Here is a 22,526-nt window from a genome sequence, read left to right as displayed (position 1 = left end):
TGCCAAGTTGTAAACGGTTTTAGATTAGTGTTTTTTAAGCATACTCGACATGGCATGACTCAGAAAATTGTGGTAATATGAATATGTTTGTATAACACCCTGAAATAATTTTACAGACACACAATTTAATTTTTTTATACGAAATAACTATACAACCATCCTGCCTCTTTGAAAATAATTTATATTAACCTACTTGAGATATGTGCTAAATGGCATGACTTAGAAAATCGTGTAACTTTCTTACAAATTTTTTAACTATATATAGTAAAAAGGTGTAACTAAACATCCTGCCATTTTGAATAATGTCTACTGAAATTATTTATTTTATAACAAAATTTATTTTATGACTTAGAAAATCACGGAACTAGAGTGAAAATTTTATACAGAATTTTCCAAGAAACAAGTGCAGTTAAACATTAGGTGACGTCATGCCAACATTTTTTTTGTCATTTTGAAATAAATATGATTAATTTATTAAGTTGGCAGGACTTAGAAAATTATGAAAATTTCATTATTTTCATTACATGTTTGTGTATCTGTATACTCCCTTAGTCCTTTTGCAACCGTCCTGCCCAAAAAATTTTCTTCATAAAATAGATAGTATCCTGTTATTCTATGGATATGGCAGGACTTAAAAATTCATCACAACTCCCAATTTTTTTTTCATGGAAAATCTAATTTCCACAGGAAAATGTCACAGGAAACCCGTGGATTTTTCCACAAATTGCAAGTACCTTCTCCAACCTTCCAGTATTGCAAAGGGCAGGACTTAGAAAATCATGGTTGAACTTCTGTTAATATCTCCCGGTTTATTAGGCTAATTACAAACAAGAATTACAGCGCGGTAAATTTGAATCACTTTTACTTCTCCAGACTTTATTCTCGCAAAGTGTAAGTCTTCATTATCTTTGGTGTTTAAACATTTTATATGATGTTCTTAAAAAAACTACAGTATATGATACATGAGCAGCTTATAAAATTCAAACAAAACAAAATAATATTTTACTAATAAACTATTTAGGTGCAATATATTTGGTATACGTCTTGTATTCACAAAGCGAAGTAAATTGGTTAGGTTAGCATGCATAACGCTATTGTCCACTAGAAACAAATCACAGCACAACACAAAAACAAACACAAAAATAATTTTATTTTTTTACATTAAAATTTAGACTATTTAGCTCCTTTTGTTTGAAAACTCAACAGGTGCAGTTACTCACATATCTTACTATACTCACTATACTTACCAGAAGATAAGAATTTATTAGAAGTAGGACATAAGTAGAAACAATTCGAAATATATTATTTGCGAAATATTTTTTTAAAGGCTATATATACCAGTATGGCCGATGTGATCCCACTAAATATTTCGGTCATAGCTACTGGACACATTCTCCAGTCAGAGTCATTATTATCTGAAAATTATCACATTGCGACATAAACCATCACTCGTTTTCCATTAAAATTAGAATATGGCAGCGATATTAGTTCAATAGCAAACTTAGTGTACATGCATGATAACTACTGACAGCACACTCGCCTACAATAAAACACCAAAGTACCTTGGGGTGACTCGTGACAAAACCCTATCCTTCAAGGAACATCTGACAAAAACAGCGGAAAAACTTAAATCCAGAAGTAAAATCATCCAGAAGCTGTGCGGCACAACATGAGGAGTATTGGCTTCTACCTTGCGATCATCTGCCCTGGGCCTTGTCTTCTCAACCGCGGAATACTGCTCTTCAGCCTGGCTTAACAGCCCACACATACACAAAATATATGCATGATGGAACAACAAAGTACCAGCTTACCCTGCATCACACAAAAACCACCAGGTTTTGAGTTACCACGCAACACATGGGCTATGGTGAACCGAATCAGAACCCAACACGGAAGATGTGGTAACATGATGCACAAATGGGGTAAACGATCATCCCCGCTCTGTGATTGCGGACAACCACACACCATCTGTCACATTACAGAACAGTGTCCCATAAGATCATATCATGGCAGGTCAGAGGATTTCCTAATGGCGACTCCAGAGTCGATGGACTATGTAAATAAGCTAGATGTTTGTTTGTAAACCTATGTGTTATGTTTTAAATATTATGTAAATGTGTCAAGTGCCATACGATAAATAAGTACCTAACTACTGAAGAATTCGATTGAAGACGGAAAAATTTGTGATCACGAACAACAGTGCAAAGAATGGGAAAGATACATCACTGACCTTTTTGACCATGTTTCTCGAGAAAATGCTCCACATACTACCTAAGGTCCTAAAATGTTACGTGTGGTCTATATTATTGTATGGTTGTGAGACATGGACGTTAAAAACCACAATGCTAAATAAATTAGAAGCATTCGAATTGTGGTGCTATCGACGAATCCTAAAGATATCGTGGGTTTCGCACACTTTCAATGAAAATGTTCTCAAAATGATGAATTCAGAACGTCTGCTCATAAACATCATAAAGAGGAGAAAACAGAATACTTCGGCCATATAATTAGAGGACCTAAATACCATCTACTTCGCCTTACAATATAAGGAAAAGTGGAGGGGAAGAGATGGATTGGTCGAAAGAAGCTTTCATGGTTGCGTAATATCAGACAATGGTGTGGTTCCCATAATCCCCTCATATGAATCATATACTTTCTTGAAAATATCTTTTGTCTTGACCTAAAGTTTGATAAAAAATTTATTCCAACCTATACGGAATTACATTTTGTTTTAAATGTATGTATTGTAATTTTACTTGATCGGGCTAATAAATACATATAAAATTGTCGTTTGGCATTAACTTAATAATGATTCAAACGTCCGCCTATGGTTATTTGTCAAAAAAGTAGACGTTGATGTAAAAAATTAGAAAATTGAAAAACGTAAACTTTTTTGACTTCCCATGTTATAAAGTCCCTTATAATACACTGTGTAATATAGTGAAGACAGTCCAATTGAATCTAAAAAAATGATCCCATGATCAAAGAACAATTTTTTATAAACAATGAAAAATATAAAGCAACCCATACCTTTATATTCACTGATGCATCGAAGAAAGATCTTACAACAGGGTTTAGAATCAGTATACCAGATATGAACATCAAATACTGCTTAAAGTTACCAAATCACCTCTCCATATTTAAGGCGGAGGTCATAGGAATCTATGAGGCAACATAAATTAGCACTTAGGAAAAACTTATTCAGAATAATCATTTTTTCTGATTCAAGCAACGCAATTGAAAATCAGCAGTTGTGCAGTCAAAAATGTATCAGTTTTGGCCTATTCAAACAAAAAGATTTATAGTTCATGCAACTGAAAATGGCTTTGACATCAGATTAGCATGGATACCAGGACATTCAAATATCCCAGGTAACGAAGAAGCTGACACCCTAGCTAATATAGGAAGAAATTTGAACATACCAATGGCCATCCCTCTCGATGTCCAATACATATATATTGACATCAACTCTAAAGTGTATGATGAATTTAGAAATAAATGGAACAACCTAACCAGAATCAAAGACTATCAATACCGAAAAATACAACCTACCTTTCCTAAAAATAAATGGTTTGCCATTCTTCCATTCATAGATCGAAGACACATCACTACAATTATTAGGTTACGGACAGGGCACTGTCTAACAAAAGAAAACTTGCATAGAATGAACCTGACAGACAATCCCTATTGCGAATGTGGGTCCATAGAAAATCTTAATCAAATAGTTTTTGAATGCCCTATTAACTCCATTCCAAACTGGGATATCTATAATTTTTTCGCCAATAAAGGACTTCCAACCCCGATAACAATATATTCAATTTTACATAACATAGATGAAGAATCAATCAAAGCAATTATGAAGTTTAGTAGCAAAAACAGAATAAAACTATAATGCTCAACTAGCTACGCCTTATTTCTAATTCATGCTTATTACCAATAGGTTGTGTTTGTTATTGCCGAACACACATATGTTCGCTTACTAACCTTGTACAAAAAGTAAATATTTAAAATAAAAATGCACCTAGTTACTCTACGGAGTAATACGACTATAAATGTATACCATTTTTATTCAGTTGCAATGCGAAGGCAAAACAATCTTACTTTTCAATTAGAATACGGAGCTCAGTCCAGTCCCCTGAATCGCGATTTATGGTATACATTTTTATAAATAAAAAATGGTATAAATTTTTAAATTATAGTCGTATTACTCCGTAGAGTAACCAGGTGCATTTTCCGTTGGAACTTTACCAAGCTGCAGACGGGGGATGTGAATTGCATAGTGTAGAATTCCTTCCCTTTGTCTTCACTGCAGCATCCATGTGCTTGCAAATTGTAGAAGCCTTGGAGGTTGTCACCAGGAAAGTGTACCAATAAGTTTTCAATTTAAAAATCTTTTAGTAATATTTTTAATATTTTCAATATTATTAATTTTGTTATTAGGATTGAAAACAAACTTCATCTTTCAACTGCCAGATGACGCTAGTCACCTAGTACCTTCACTTCAGTTGCAATGGGTGGGAAAAGCTCTCGGTGCTGGTCAATTGGGGTATGGAGAACAGTGCCTACGTTCTCTCTGATGAGGCTCCAATAAGAGCCGAAAATCGCGATTCAGGGGACTGGACTGAGCTCCGTATTCTAATTGAAAAGTAAGATTGTTTTGCCTTCGCATTGCAACTGAATAAATATGGTATACATTTTTATTTTATAGTCGTATTACTCCGTAAAGTAACCAGGTGCATTTTCCGTTGGAACTTTACTAAGCTGCAGACGGGGGTTGTGAATTGCATAGTGTTGAATTCCTTCCCTTTGTCTTCACTGCAGCATCCATGTGCTTGCAAATTGTAGAAGCCTTGGAGGTTGTCACCAGGAAAGTGTACCAATAAGTTTTCAATTTAAAAATATTTTAGTAATATTTTTAATATTTTCAATATTATTAATTTTGCTATTAGGATTGAAAACAACCTTCATCTTAGTAAATATTTAGTCAAAGTTATCACCATAGCCAATTTACTTAAAAAAATCAAGAAGTAGACATATTCGGCGGGCCCGACATGGTCATGATCCAGTCAACGTCGTGACCGCCAACCTGATCGAGCTGGCCAAATTGCATAAAGCAAGGCCAAAACCAAGCAAGCAAGTAAGCAAACTTTTTTCACAAATAACCATAGGCGCACGTTTGAATCTTAATCTTAATTAATTGAAATTAATTTATCGGACCGGCTATTTGGCACCCAATTTTTATTTTTTATCCGACGTGCTATATTTGGATAAAGGACCCTCTACCGACGTGCTATATTTGGATAAAGGACTCTCTAATCTATCACTTGTGATTCGTGTCCGAAGTTGTGTAATCGCAAAACAAAACCTGCCATAATTAGCATATTTACATTGTCGGACTAAAGAAACGAGGTTGTTTTGTCGGACAAGAGATCGACAATCTTTTGTAATTAATCATAAGTATTTTTAATTGAAAATTAAGAGTTTTGTAATAACAAAACTGTACCGCGCTAGAGTAACATCTAGCTGGTGTCGGACTCATCAACGATCGCTTCCTCTTTTTTGTCGGACAAAAATAATTTATTTTATATTAAGAGGCTACAGTAGCGATCAACAGGTAGCAACAAACGCGTTCCAAGATTGCGGCTCTAATTTTGAATATTTTGTCGAGATATTTGGCACACATATTCGTAATATAAACAGAGCCCAATTTCAGAAATATGTTGGTACGTGGAAATTACTCTATAACTAAATAAAATATTGAAAAAAGGAGTCTGTACCGCCATTAAGAAGAAAAAAATAAACTTTCTTCAAATAAACTTTTTTATCCCATGTCTAGATTTTGTGTAATCTTGGAATTAGTAAAAATGTTTTTATTTCTAACAAGAAATCGAACATATAACTAAATAACTAATTATTCAACATAGAGAAATTATCACTGTCATTTTGACAAACCTGCGTCAGATTTTCTCTAATCTGTTCTGTCATCTTTATCGATATCTGTTCAGTGCAGTAGTGTGTTAATTTAAGAATTCGTTATTGTTGTTTCATAGGAAAGTAGTGTTTATTGATAGTTAATTTATTATACAGGGTGTTTGGTAAAGAATGGACCATAGCTTAACCTCAGGTTCCTGAGGTTAAAATAGGCCGATTTAAGCTAAGTTGCCTTAGTACAAAGTTTATAATAACCGAGATACAGGGTGTCAAAGTTAAACTTTTTTTTTATTTATTATTGAATATTTCCAGACAGGCATGAGATATCAACACGAAATTTGGTATGTGGGGTTTTTTGGGACGAGAAAACTAAATTCCCTACCAAAAATTATGTGTTGCCCAGAGGGCGCCACATACGCCTTTCAGCACTCATTTAATACGTTCAATTTTTTTTATCCGTCACTCCGTATAATTTTGACATTAAAATTTTTATTCCTTTATTAGTTTTACTTAAAAAAGGTATACCTCTTTCATCTCCCTAAACGCAACCGTTTTCGAGATAAAAGCATTTTAAATCTGCAGTGCAACATAATTTTTAGCATAATCTTATCAGTAGTAATTGCACAAGAGCTCTAAAATTATTGAATTTTTCCCGAGTGACACTTTCGACAGTTTTAATTTCACGAGCCGAAGACGAGTGAAATTATGTTAAAGTGTTACGAGGGCAAAAATTCTATATTAATTTTAGAGATCAGGTGCAATTTGTTGTGATTATTTCATGAATAAAACTGTTCAAAACCAAAATTTTATTGTAATTTATTTATGTAAGTACAAATTAGTACAATTAAACAAACAGTTGTTATAAATATTAATTTGATGGTTAAAAGTCAAAAAAGGGTAAAAAGATAAAAGGTATAATTTTTAAAACATTAATTGTCATTAATGTCACTGAATGTATTTTTTCGTAGCAACGAAAGGCATTTGACGTAATATACTTGACGACGGGAAATTATCAAAAATTATCGATTTAATTTAGATTTCTGTACCTTTCTATTGGTCAGAATCTCCTATGAATGAAATAATCATTGTAATTACACCAGAAAAATAACTTAAAACCATAAAATTATCCAAAAATGTATCGCAAATTTCTTCAAATGGAATTTGCGATGCAATTACATAAATTTGAGAACTGGCACAATTATTATAGTTTTAAGTTATTTTTCGGTTGTAACTACAATGATATTACATATGCTAAAAATGATGGTGTATCGCAGATTTAAAATGCGTTTATCTCGAAAACGGTTGAGTTTAGGGAGATGAAAGAAGTATGCCTTTTTTAAGTAAAACTAATAGGAGAATAAAAATTTTAATGTCAAGATTATACAGAGTGAGGGATAAAAAATTGAACGTAATAAATGAGTGCTGAAAGGCGTATGTGGCGCCATCTGGGCAACACATAATTTTTGGTAGGGAATTTAGTTGTCTCAACCCAAAAAACCCCCACATACCAAATTTAATGTTGTTATCTCATACCTGTCAGGAAATATTCAATAATAAATAAAAAAAAAGTTTAACTTTGACACCCTGTATCTTGGTTACTGTAAACTTTGTACTAAGGTAAGTTAGCTTAAATCGGCCTATTTTAACCTCAGGAATTTGAGGTTAAACTATGGCCCATTCTTTACCAAACACCCTGTATATTTGTTGTTGTATAAGTTGTTGGCCTCTTTGAAAGAATGGATTGTTGTTAATTGTGAGTTTTAGTTATATGTAGGTAGGTAAGTATATTTTACGTAAAAATATTTCGAATTCTAATGCGAGTATATAAAGTTTTAGGAGGATTTTTTATTCTAAAAATATTATCAATAGTTTAACAAAATGAAAAAAGTAAATCAAACGAAAAATAAAGTGAAACCTTCCAAGAAAAAGTCCATTAAAAACCGTGCCAAAATTATACAAAAATCGAAATTTGTTTCGCTTCACAACAAAAAATGATTATTTATTATTAGATATTTCATGCAAATACCTTTCTAAATACCTATCTTAACATAAAAGTTTCACCCATTTTGGTTTATTTTTATAAATATCTATTTATTAATAATAAAATCGTTTTCTATTACTTCCATTTAGAGCGACTATGATATTGTCAAAATATTAATCTTAGATAATGTCAAAGATTACCACTGTTGCCAAAGTTTATGATACTATCTCCCGAAGTTATATTTTGTTGCTACCTGTTGATAGTACTCTAAGGGCCGGTTGTTCGAACGCTAATCAACAATGATCACTATCAAATATTTAATTACTGTCACAACTGTCAATGTCAACTTTGGTTGGGTTGCTGAAAACATAATTGACTATAATTATGAGATTAGTTAATCAATTAACATAACAATTATTAACATAATTGATTAACTAATTTCATAATTGTAATCAATAATTATGTTTTCAGCAACCCAATCAAAGTTGACATTGGCAGTTGTGACAGTAATTAAATATTTGATAATGATCATTTTTGATTAGCGTTCGAACAACCGGCGCTTAACGTATAATCTTTTAATTAAAATTAAAAATGACAGTTTTGTAATAACAAAACATAACCGCGCTAGAGCTACAAATTTAGTTGTTGTGAGTGCCGAAACGCGTCCAACCTGCACTCTGCAATTTTTCAGAAAGTGGTAGACTCGCTTAAACGAAGCATTTAAAACCACTTTTAAGACTTTTGTAATAATTTTCAAAATAATAATAATAATAGTATCGTATAATAATAGTATCGTATGGCATTTTTGCCGGGGAGATCCTTTCAATTACATCTTTACCCTGTTTCAAGTAACTAGTGTCGATGTACTGTACACTAGCCAAGGGGGACCGACGGCTTAACGTGCTCTCCGAGGCACGGTGAAACGCTCTTATCATTTTTAGAAATGAAAATGGATTGTCGTTGCCTGGGCTCGAACCCGTGCGCTCTGGCTTACGAGGCCAGTATCATGCCGCTGATCTACGGCCGTTCACCTCATTTTCAAAAAAAGGACGGTGTACTGGGGACTATTGTTCCGATACTTTCATTTGTAATTTCTTTTGTTGGTAATTAAGACCTCACGAAATATATATATTTTCTATAAAAAAATATAAAAGCTTACCTGTGCTGGTATCTACTTGTTGGTTCTGTAGAGAATACGTAGATGGTGTCTGAATATATAACCTTGAGACTGAGTCAATTGTGGAGTAATATTCTAATCGATCAATATTTGCTTCAGTTACACTGTGACGACTCATACTGTAGCTCAATCCATCGGGGTGTTCACTGTTAAATCCGTTTTCCATGATATTTTCGCTTTGGCTCATAAATTTTAGTAGACTTTCAATTACAGTAGGTTGCATAATTGTTTCACTTTCATTTATTTCTGATATTATTTCTCCCGGTTTGGTCTCATCAGACGAATGCGAAAAGTTAAAGTCATCACTGTCGGTCTCTATAAAATAATATACTATGTAATAGTTTTAAAAAGTAATAATAAATAATAAGTGTTATAAATAAATAAAATCAAGCCTCGAAATATTTAACAATTGCACGTGAATAGTGTGGTGCAGTGCATCAAAATAAAGGTAAACCAAAAGTTGTTTCACGCCAAATTTCATTTGTTGCCATATTTCAAATTTGGCAGCATGTCTAGCCTCGCGGTCGGTTGCATTAGATAGTATTAGCATTGTTTAACCTTCGGATGACCAAGCGAGGGAAATTGTGACCCCAGCGTATGTTTTTCTTTAATAAATTCAAAAGTATTTTCAATTTTTAACTAATTTTTTTATTTGACTTTAATATCATTCTAGATATCCTCATATTTTGAAATAAAAAAAATTCCCTTTATTTTACGAATAAAAAATATATTCTGAAGTTGATGTTTAGTAAAATAACGTCTATTATGTGTAATTCCAAGTAGTTTTACGCTAATGACGTCGACTTTGCAAAGTAACAAGACACTTACTCAACATACACACTACACATGACACTAATACTCATGTTGTGACTGGCTGAATGACATAAAGTCCATGCCATAAAAAAAATAAAAAAAACTTCATTTTTTTGTTAATTGTCATTTTTGACCTGGGGTCATTTCCCCCCCCCCCTTGGTCATCCGTGTAACAAAAAAAGGTTGGTCATCGGAAGGTTAAAAAAGAATAGTTGGTCAACGCAATAAATATATTTGTTTGATTCTAATTGAGACAGTCACCAGATGTCACCACCATCTCTGTCAGGGTTGCAATGTCACGCGTAACCACGATAAATCCGACACGCTGGATACGACATATTAAGATTTCTAGATATGTTCTTTCATATATATATATATATATATATATATATATATATATATATATATATATATATATATATATATATATATTTATGTATGCTAGTTGGTGTGTTATGAATAGGATCGTATCCAACTTGGTGCCTATGCATTTTGGATTTATCAGAAATGGTGGTGATATGTGGTGACTGTCTCAATTAGAATCAAGCAAATTTATTCATTGCGTTAACCAACTATTCTTTTTTAAATGATGATGGTAGTATTGATATACCGAATTCACTCAGTCGAGTTGAGCCGAGACACAACGGTCTAGTGACGTTGGTAATTTCTTTTTTGGGAAGTTTGGGTTGCTATACGTGAATGGGAATTACATACTACACAGCCAAACATACCCGCTCACAGCAAATATTATTAATAGTAAATAGACATAAATAACATAAACCATACGCCAATCAATAATTATTATTTATTTACAACATTATAATGTATTGATAACAAATGAGAAAATGATTTATTGTACAAAATAAAAATATTTTGTAGAAATAAATTCCGCAAAATTTTATGGGTTTAGTATACAGTGGAACCCCGATAAGTCGGCCTCCGATAACCCGGACGTCCGGGTAACCCGGACCGGTTTTCATCAGACAAAACAAACATTTTTTCAGTTCGACTGAGTTTTTTACCAAGAAATAAATATTACTGTATACAACTATACGTAATTTAGATGTATTAGGCATATGTATTTCATGTTTTTGAAATTATTATGGAGTTTATCTGTAAGTATACTGTATTTTATTTTTTTTACTATATTCTCCGGCTAACCCGGATCGGCCCAGGTTCCGACTAATCCGACTTATCGAGGTTCCACTGTACACTCCCACTATTTCCAATAATTCTTCTTTTTTAGTGAAAGATTAAGTTGATTTGAGCAGTTAATAGTGTGAGGTAGAAATTTTTGTGCTGTATGTCTCCTATTCCGAATGTGTCAAAATGAATCTCGGCAGAGCGAATTCAGTCTACTATACCTACAAAAAAACTAGTGTTATGAGTGCGGGGATATAAAGACATTGTTGATAACGAGATTGCTGATAGGTTTGCTAAAGAAAGAGCTAGTAGTTACTTTATCAGACCAGAGCCATTCTGCGGTGTATCAAAAATCCACATAGTGTAAGATGTCAAAAAATTAGAAAAGCAGCGTAGTGCAGTATACTAGGAAAATATTTCGGAGCAATGGATCGGTTTCTTAGACCTGTAAGTGCTTCGAGAGGGACATTTGCTGTTACAGCTTTGAGTAGGAGACTGGCTAATCTTCATGGTACCACAATTTCTTCTGATACCGTATCGTATGCATGGGATTAAGCGAACAAAATTTATCGTTTTATATACTTGCTGCAGGCCCTTTATTGGAGGCAATTCATCGAAGACAACGCTTGCTCATGCAGATGGAGATTGTGTCATTAGACCAATTACATCCAACAACTATTTAATGATGAAAGAGGAGAACTCTCATTAGAAATCACAGAGGATACTGGACCACCAATATTAAGAGAAGAAGTCATCTATGCCATTAAAAACACGAAAGAGGGTAAAGCTACTGGACCAGATGATGTGCCCATCGAATTATTAAAACTTATTGATGAAGGTGGTATTGATGTAATGGTTGAACTCTTTAATCTAATATATCAGACTGCCACAATCCCCAGACAATGGCTGCAATCGACCTTTGTAGCAATTCCCAAACAGCCAAGTGCAACAACCTGCTCGGATCACAGAACAATATCTTTAATGAGACACACACTTAAACCATTTTTGAAAATAATACAAAGCAGAATTGTTAAAACTCTCGAATATGAAATCAGTGACACACAATTCGGGATTAGAAATGGTATGAGCACACGAGATGCTTTGTTCGGCTTGAATGTGCTGGCCCAGAGATGCATGGACATGAATCAGGATATGTACTTATGTTTTGTAGACTTTGAAAAGGCATTTGATAAAGTTCAAAATAAAAAGCTTGTAAATATATTAAAAAGCAAAAATATTGACAGTCGTGATATGAAAATTATATCTAAAATATATTGAAATCAAACTGCCAAGGTAAGAGTTGACAACCAGGACACCCAAGATATCAAAATACAAAGAGGAGTCCGTCAGGGTTGCGTGCTGTCTCCACTACTTTTCAATGTCTACAGTGAAGCGATATTTCAAGAAGCGCTCTCAGATTCAATAGAAGGTATATCTATCAATGGAGAAGTTTTGAACAACTTACGTTTTGCAGACGATACAGTAATAATAACGGATAACAACAATGATTTACAGAACGTAATGCAACGCCTTCATGAACGCTGTCATGACTACGGACTGAAGATGAATTTAAAGAAAACTAAATGCATGATCATAGCTGAATCAGCACACGCAAATATCCAATTAACTATTCAAGATACTGTAATTGAGAATGTGATATAAGGTTAGAACTACGCCTAAGGATGCTTCGATGTTACGTGTTCTCTACTCTTCTTTAAGGCTTTGAAGCGTGGACATTGAAGTCCATTTGAATAAGTTGGCCACGTTTGAATTTTGTTGTTACAGAAGAATCCTACGAATATCATGGATTCAAAGAATGTCGAACGTGGAAGTAACTAGAAGGATAGAAAATCAACCGGAAATAATACTAACTATCAAAAGACGAAAACTTGAGTACTTGGGACATGTGATGAGAGGGCAAAAATACTCATTATTACAACTTATTATGCAAGGCAAAATCCGAGGAAAGCGAAATGTGGGAAGACGAAGAACATCCTGACTTAAGAACTTACGAGAATGGTTCGAATGCAGTAGTGCAGAGCTATTTAGAGCGACAGTCAACAGGGTCCGCATTGCCATGATGATTTCCAACCTTGATGATTTCCAAGATGGAACTTAAAGAAGCAGAAGATGGGGATAATGAAGATAGGTGAAACATTCTGTTTACAGATGAGTCTCGTTTTACGAGAATTTCACCTGATGGTCGCCAAAGAATGTGAACAAGGCCAGCAGAAGTCTATGCCCAATGTTGCTTCTATCCTAGAGTACCGTTTGATGCTGAAGGTATAATAGTATTAGGCGATATTTCTTTGGAAGCACATACAGACCTTGTTATGTTCCGGAAATGGACTTAATGCTGATAGGTGCATTAGGAAATGTTTGGAAGAACCTGTAGTACCTTATATGCATTTTATACGTAAAAATTTTCTCCTAATGCAAGATAATGCTCGGCCGTATATGTCCAGGGTAATAATGCAAAATTTTACAGATATTGGTATTTCAGTCCTAGCCTGGCCTCCTAGAAGTCCAGACCTTAACTCCATAGAGCATTTGTGGGATAACTTGGTACCACAAATTGTGGTGGCGTCAGAACAGGTGCTGGTAAACGAATAGGAATAAATCAAGTCTACGCCAGAAAGCATAAAAGCTGTTATTCGAGCTATAGACGGAAATCTCGATTTTCATATCCATATTTTATAATTATTTTATGAGTTTGATTTGAAGAAAGCTTGCTCCTAAATATTTGGTAAACTCTTATTTGTTGTTAAATTAGTCAATATTTTAGAACTGGTTTTTTATTTTATGGTTTGTAACATGTAAGAAAAAAATTAATTGAAATTAAAATTTTTCTAATACTGGGTCATTCCATATCAACTCAACACACCTAATTCTCCACCCGTTTTCAGATTTGGTTATAATTGGAATTCTCATAGTGGCTAATGAGGTAACCAAAAATACAAAATTCTAAATTTTTATCTCAAACCGTTTCCGAAATATGGTTACGTAAAATAGATCAGTTTTTGTCCCATTCGAAAATCTCTATTCGTTTAAGAAATATAGCCTGGATAAATTAGTCTGGGACACACAATTAACAAAAATAAACTGATAGTTTCTTGGTTAGTTACAAACCGATTTTATTTTTAAAAAATGTGTTGAATAGACGATAAAAGACCACATCCAAAACTATAAAAAAATATACAGGGTGCTATTAAAAAAATTAAAGTTACGGGTTGTAACTAAGGGATGAATATTTAGGGATTTTTTTGTACGCCATATTAAAGTGTATTACAAGTAGAATATATCACTTTTTGTATCACCTCTCACAGCATTCTAGCTCAATTAGGACAGCTTCTACAACCATTCCAAAAGAGTATGGTCGCGGTGTTTTAAATTTTTTTGGAAAACTTTACATAACCATATTTCGGAAACGGATTGAGATAAAAATTTAAAATTTTGTATTTTTCTTCACCTAATCATCCACTATGAGTACTCTAAATTTTAACAAAATCTAAATAGGTCAGGAAAAAAAATTAATTCAAAGTGTGTTGATTTGACCTGGAATAGCTCTACTACTACTGCTCCTACTAATACTACTACTAATACTACTGCTGCTACTACTACTAATACTACTACTACTAATACGACTACTGCTAATACGACTTCTGCTAATACTAATTTCTAATACTACTACTAATTTTACTTAAAATATAAACTTAGCGTTCAGTTAATTTGGCGGGTCAGTGTATTTTAATCAAGTCTTCTTCGACTTTTTCCAGCAACATTGTCATCAATTGAAGCCACATGGCCTAATGCATTAGTAATTTTGTCTTTTGTTACTCCTATCTATCGATTTAAGCATTCATGTTTCTGCAAGACGCATGTTGTTCTTTTTGCGGTGTTAAACTGCCCAATAGTAAGTGCCACAATGTTGTTCTTTCTTTTTAACTGCCCAGCAAGAAGCTTCAAAATTAGAGTTAGGTTTATGGCTGTTTGTATTAATTTCTTTTCAGTATCATTGAAATTTATCTGTGACATAACATATCACTCGCTTTGTTCCATTTCATCCATCTTGCAGTAACTCTTACTGTAAGGTTCTCCATGTATTTCTACATTGCACTGTAATACTGTTATAAAATGCAAAATTATCATTTCGTCTGTAGTATTAACTTTACCTTCATCTTCAAATGAACTTTCTTTGTCTCAAGTCTGATATTTTAGCTTAAAAATTTATCTCCACTCTTCCACTCTTATTCCTAATTCCTTTTCAATCTTTTTAAATAACACTTTGTACACACTATCAAAAGTTTTTTGAAAACATACACTTGTTTGACGTTTTGACCTATTTAGAAGTGTGTACAAGTCTTACAGTCTTTTCCAATTTTTTAAATAACAGCAGTAGTAGTGATGATGGATGTGTAAAGGGATAGTGAACAGCAATACATGATGTCGTACCCTTTTGGCATCTCTTAGCATCTCCTACTCAATTCCTACCTTCACCTCCAAGTTGGTACATACCGGTAACCTGAACAACTCCACTGGAAATTGGGTAACCAATCCCCAGTGGAAGGTGGGGTCAGGGCTGACGAAGAAGGGAGTCTTGGTCCTTCGATAAAAAGGGGGTTGAGCGAAGGGCTAACAACCCTTGCAAAACTCAACTGTTGCGAGTACAATTGCTAATGAAACAAACGGACGGATCTCACAAAGACGAACTCAGTAAAGAAAAATGGACAAGATAATGCATTGAAAATTTGAAACATGGAATGTGCGAACCCTCTTAAAGGCAGTAGTTATGATAAGTATGGCAGAAGAACTTTGAAAATATGGAGTTGAAATATTGGCACTGCAGGAAATCAGACGGAAGAGCCAGGGAAAAACTCGTAAATATAAATTTTCATTATACTACTTCGGAAACGAAATGTGACAAGGTGAAAGAGGAGTAGGGTTTATATTAAACAAAAAATTGCGCAAAGCCATTATCAATTTACACCAAAATCAAACAGAATTGGCACCATAAAACTGAAAAGTAAACTACATAACGTGACAATGGTTACTGTATATGCACCGACGGAAGAGACTGATGAAGAAGAGGTTGAAAAATTCTATGGAGAACTACAAAAAGTATGTAATAAAATACAAAGACACGATGCTGTTAGGGCATTAGGCGATTTTAATGCGAAGCTGGGGAAAAAAGAAACTTTTGTAAATATACACTGCGCGTCATAGAAAACGGGCACCCTAAAAAATGGGTAATTTTTGATGTCGCGTATCTCCTTAACCTGTTGTCCGATTTAAGTGATTTTTTGAATATGTTATAGCCTTATTCTTTGTCAATATCCTTTGTAATAATATTTTTGCTAAACAGGAAAATTTTCATTGTATACTGGGTGTACGAATCAAACTGTTTTTTTCTCAAAGTTCGCAACACCCTGTGGAGTATTCTAGCCTTTATCAAATACTGAAATGAAATCCCGAATATATCTTCAGGTTTTCTGAACATTCTGTTTTTTGATTCATTCTCTTATGTTGGATAATACAAAAGTTATGTACTTTAACAACTAGTCATGTTCTTCATCAGGTTCATCAAGTATAGGTTGTTTGTAAATAAGTGCGACAAACTTTAAGGGGCAAATCTGCATGAAAAAATAATGACCGTTTGCTTTATAAACTTATGTACGCAAATGCTTCGTTTACGAGATACGGGATGTTAAATTTTTTTTTACAAAAAGACGATTTATATTATTGCCCTAAAACCGGTTGAGATATGCAAATGAAATTTGGTAGGTTTTAAGAGATAGTTATTGCGAATTTTTTGACTTGCAATCAAGAATTTTATATTCACTATTGGCGTGCATATGGGTAATATAACCGATCATATTACCCGTATGCACGCCAATGGTGAATATCAAATTCTTAATTGTATGTCAAAAAATGTGCAATAACTACGTCTTAAAACCCACCAAATTTAATTTGCATATCTCAACTGGTTTTAAAGCAATAAATAAATCGTCAGTTTGTAAGAAAAAATTCAACATCCCGTATCTCGCAAACGAAGCATTTGCGGACATACGATTATAAAGCAAACTGTCATTATTTTTTTATGCAGAATTACCCCTTAAAGTGTGTCGCACTTGTTTAGAAACACCCTGTACTGAAAAAGAACATGGCTAATTGTTAAAGTACCTATAACTTTTGTATTATCCAACATAAACGAATGAATCAAAAAACAGAATGTTCAGAAAACCTGAGGCTATAGTCGGGATTTCATTTCAGTATTTTATAGATGCTAGGATATTCCACAGGGTGTTGCGAACTTTGACAAAAAAACACAGTTTGATTCGTACACCCGGTATACAATGAAAATTTACCTGTTTAGCAAAAATATTATTACAGAGATATTGACAAAGAACAAGGCTATAACATATTCAAAAAATAACTTAAATCGGACTACAGGTTTAGGAGATACGCAACCTCAAAAATTACCCATTTTTTAGAGTGTCCATTTTCTATGACGCGCAGTTTATTTGGGAAACATAGTTTACATACTGAAATCAGTAAAAATGGACTTAGGGTTGCACGATTCGCAGCACTAAATATAGTTGTCAGTACTAACTTCCAGAGAAAAGATATCCATAAAAGATCGTAGAAAATACAAGGAACCAACGTATCCAATCAAATTGACCACATCCTCATCTCAAAAAGATGGGCAACAGACATAACTTATGTCAGAACGTATCGCGGGGCGAACTCTGACTCTGATAACTATCTTATGAGGGCAAAATTGCGGCAGAAAATCGCGACAGTGGCAAAAGGGGCAAAGAGTCTAATTAAAAAACGGAATGTTGAAGTCCAACAAAGAGACAAGAATATCGAAATGCTCTCCAAATAAAACTCAACGGAACCGGAGAGGAAGATACTGCAGAGGAGGAATGGAGACAATGAAAAACAATACTAACGAAATCTGCAGAGGAAAAGTGTCGGAATAGCCAAAAAGGTAAAGAAATTCGGAATGGTATGATGATGAATGCAGAACTGCACTAGAGGAAAAAAGGCAAGCTATGCTTAACTAACTTCAAAGAAAAAAAAGAAAGGATTTGAAAAAACAAGTCTAAGAAATCCTAGAACATAACAACCGACACGAAAGAAAAAAATTCTGTAAAAGAATAAAAGAAATCAGCAGTCATTTAGATTTATTTTTTGTTGAGAAAAATTACGCCACCCTTTTTTTTAACAAACCTGTAACAACATTTTAAAATACCGCACGTGAAACAACTAATGTGTCTCGCCTGATTCAGCGTGATCTTATCCTCATCACAGTATATAGAGGTTCCACAGTAAAACCACTCCTCTGTCGGCGCTTTGATCTCAAGAAGTAATACCGGTAGTACGCAATTGGTAATTCACCAGTGGTGGATGCGGGTTTTCCCTGTTAAAATCCGTACGTTTCTATGCGACTAGCAATGCGAGAGTGGGGCAAAGGCGACTAAGAACATTGCGCGGTCGCCATGCGCGACTACAGATTTTACTTCCAATTTTTCGGAGAATGGTTCTACTGTCCCTCTTTATACTGTGTCCTTATACACCTGATAATTCTGATCGCGGTTGACAGGTGTAGGCCTCCTATAGACTTCGATCACTTCGGTCATATTCATCGAACAACGGACCACGTTTTTTAGTAGATTCATAGTGTTGATAATGAATACGGGTATAGTATAAGTAAAAAATATATTATAGCACGGTCAGATTTGTAGGTTTTTGATAGTTCTGCTTTAAGTTATAGTGAGGCGGCTGGTTTTATCTGGTAATTAAGTATGTAATTAAAAATACTTAATTTTTACTTAAGTATATAATATAGCGTAAGCAGGATTGTGCTAAAATTAATTTGGCCATTTTTATTTAGATTTAACCTTGCAATTACTCGTGTTATTGTTAGAATTATTGATACTAAAATAACTTTATAAAAACATAGTTAAATCTAAAATTACTTTAGAATCTACCAACGAACTGCTAAATCACATTCAAAATTATTAAATTTCAGTTAACACACCTACACTCTAGTAAGGAACTGCTTCCCGCCCAAAACCAAAAACGCTTCGTACAGGCTGATTCGGTGTAAACAGAAAAGGTACCGAAGGTTCCACTCTTAAAGTCTTTCAATATTTCTTACTTATACTATACATTCACCGGATATCTGTCCGCTGAACAACTTTGCCTGAAGCGCCTCGGTATATGTCCGATGTAAGAAAGTGCGGTAGACGACTCATAGTGTATATATGTCTCAAACGTACATATAACGCCGGTCCGGAATAAGAATGACGTAACTGCAAATTTTGTCAATTCCTGTTTATTGCGTAATTAACTTTTAAAATACTGTGTACAGGTGGTACAAAAGCGACAGAACTGTAACTATGTGTTGAGACACTACAGGTACTCTGGGCTAATTAGCAAAATTTATGGAAAGTTATTTACCAGCAATTTTATTGCTGGAACCGAATTATAAGATCCTATATATTAATAATATAGGTATGCAAAGTCCGCAGATAGTGTGCTACTTTTTTTATAAACAAAATGGCGCCGACAAATCGTATTTTTTTCAATTATTGCTCTATAACTCCGAAGATTTTAACTTTACAACAAAAACACCCAAATAAAAATTCGCCGCAATTAAATTCTGCATAGAGATATGTTTTTCCCGATTTGCTCCGACGAAAATTTTACTCGGAAAATGCGGGTTTTCCCAACAAAAACTCCAATTTTCAAATAATGTTTTAGGTAAGTAATTATTAATCAATAATTAAAGAACTTAGTGACATCAAAGCTTTCTTGGTATAGATTGTAATTCCAGAAGCCGGTGAAAATTAAACGAATATTTTAGCAACAATTCAATTGTTAATTAACAATTTACGATCGCAATAATAACCAAAATAATCATGATACATTGATCAAACTTATAAAGATTATAAAGATGAGATGCTTATTTAATATTTTATTGACAAAATATAAATTTTTCGTTTTTTTGCATAATCTTTAAATTTTGAAAAAAATAGTTATAATACGCCGGTCTAATTACTAAAGTACAAAGAAAGGTTATTTACCAGCAATTTTATTGCTGGAATCGAATATTATGATCCTATATTTATTAATAATATAGGTATGCAAAATCCGCAGATAGTGTGCTACTTTTTTATTAACAAAATGGCGCCCCCAAATCGTGTTTTTTTTCAATTATTGGTCTATAACTCCATAAAATTTTAACTTTACACCAAAACACTCAAATAAAAATTCACCCCAATTTAATTCTACATAGAGGCATGTTTTTCCTGATTTGAAACGAAAATTTTCCTCGGAAAATGTGGGTTTTCCCAACAAAATCTCGAATTTTCAAATAAATTTTTTGGGCAAGTAATTATTTATCAATAATTAAATAACTTGGTGAAATAAAAGCTTTCTTGGTATATATTATAACTGCAGAAGCCGGTGAAAATTAAACGAATATTTTAGCAACAATTCAATTGTTAATTAACAATTTACAGTCGCAATAACAACCAAAATAATCATGAGACATTGATCAAACTTAGAAAGATTATAAAGATGTGATGCCTCTTTAATATTTCGTCGACAAAATATAAATTTTTCATTTTTTTGCAAAATCTTTAAATGTTTAAAAAATAGTTATAAACAAATTAACATTTCTCAGAAATTGTTTATTATATTCTAATTTTAAAAAATACTTATAATGCGTATTTCAGAGGTCTTGAAAATGAATGCTTTAAAAAAAATTTCCAACCATTTGCAAAAAAGTTATGAAACAGCAAAGTAAATATACGATTGCTCCGTTGTTTATAATTTGTTTTAATTGTTTCAAAGCTTAAAAGTGAGTCTGTGGTACAATCTAATTACAGTGGAACCTCGATAAGTCGGATTAATTGGGACCGCGGCCGATCCGGGTTATCGAAAATCCGGGTTAGCCGGAGAATATGGTAAAAATTACTAAAATATAGTATACTTACAGATAAACTCCATTATAATTGCAAAAACGTGAAATACATAATGTGTACAGTCAAAACGTGAAATACATAAAAATTTTCAGGGGAGCCAGACGTGAAGATTTTGCACATTACGTTTTGTACACTATAGATAACAATATATAGTTTAAAGCATTCAAAAAGCTAGGGGGGCCACGGCCCCCCCTGCCCATGGGTATGGGCGCCTATGTGCACAGTACATCTAAACTACGTACAGTTGTATACAGTATTGTTCATTTATTGGTAAAAAACTCAGTCAAGCTGAAAAAATGTTTGTTTTGTCTGATGAAAATCAGTCCGAGTTAACCGGACTTCCGGGTTATCGGAGGCCGACTTATCGGGGTTCCACTGTACTCACAAAGAATATCAAATATTAGTTCGATGATTATATTTTAATCAAAGATTAAAAATACTTTTTTGTAATTTTTAACGCGAAAGTAGGCTTGATACAGAGCCGGAGCTAAAATGTTCACTGGAAGCGACTGACACGCAGCATACATAATACTATAATTTTATTTATTAAGTGTACGTCGCGCGGCGGTCGTCGCTTCGAGTGAAAATTTTAGCTGCAGTACTGTATTAGTCTACTTTCGCGCGTGTAAATTACAAAAAAATATATTTATGATCTTTAATTAAAATATAACCATTAAACTAATAATCGATATTTTTTGTAAATAATTAGCTTGTACTTTAAACTCACTTTTACGCTTTGAAAGAATTAAAAAAAATTATAAACAACGTAGTAATCGTATGTTTACTTTGCTGTTTCATAACTTTTTGCAAATGGCAGCAAAAAAAATTTTAAAGCATTCATTTTCAAGATATTTGAAATCCGCATTTTAACTATTTTTTAAAATTAGAATATAATAAAAACTTTCTGAGAAACGTTAATTTGTTTATTACTATTTTTTTAAAACATTTAAAGATTATGCAAAAAAATAAAAGATTTATATTTTGTCGGCAAAATGTTAAATAGGCATCTCATCTTTATAAGATTTCAAAGTTTGATCAGTGTATCATAATTATTTTGGTTATTATTGCGACAGTAAATTATTAATTAACAATTGAATTGTTGCTAAAATATTCGTCCAATTCTCACCAGCTTCTGGAACTATAATCTAAACCAAGAAGGCTTTTAGGTCACCAAATTATTTAATTATTGGTAGATAATTACTTATCTAAAACTTTATTTGAAAATTAAAGATTTTGTTGGGAAAACCCGCATTTTCCGAGGAAAATTTGCGTAGGAGCAGATCAGGAAAAACATATCTCTATGCAGAATTTAATTGCGGTGAATTTTTATTTGAGTGCTTTTGTTGTAAAGTTAAAATCTTCGGAGTCATAGAGCAATAATTGAAAAAAACACGATTTTCGGGCGCCATTTTGTTTATTAAAAAAGTAGCACACTATCTGCGGACTTTGCATACCTGTATTATTAATATATATATAATCATAAGCT

General features: G+C 33.3%; 1 protein-coding gene across 7 annotated transcripts in view; it reads right to left on the bottom strand.

Moving 5' to 3' along the window:
- Window positions 1–22,526, bottom strand: part of LOC126888322 (uncharacterized) — a 148,346-nt gene that overhangs the window by 51,146 nt on the left and 74,674 nt on the right. For 5 of the 7 annotated variants that reach the window (XM_050656486.1, XM_050656465.1, XM_050656458.1 and 2 more), the window contains one exon: window positions 9,072–9,404. The exons of 1 other annotated variant lie outside the window; for it this stretch is intronic. In XM_050656486.1, coding sequence (XP_050512443.1) covers window positions 9,072–9,404 — 333 coding nt within the window. Of the gene's footprint in view, window positions 1–1,242; window positions 1,416–9,071; window positions 9,405–22,526 lie in introns of those variants that run through there. One more of the 7 variants, XM_050656488.1, reaches the window with a different exon arrangement.

Source organism: Diabrotica virgifera, chromosome 1, assembly GCF_917563875.1.
Source record: "Diabrotica virgifera virgifera chromosome 1, PGI_DIABVI_V3a".
In the NCBI taxonomy this organism is placed as follows: domain Eukaryota; kingdom Metazoa; phylum Arthropoda; class Insecta; order Coleoptera; family Chrysomelidae; genus Diabrotica; species Diabrotica virgifera.
The sequence above is the reverse complement of the archived record's forward strand: the minus strand, read 5'-3'. Positions and strand labels throughout refer to the sequence as shown.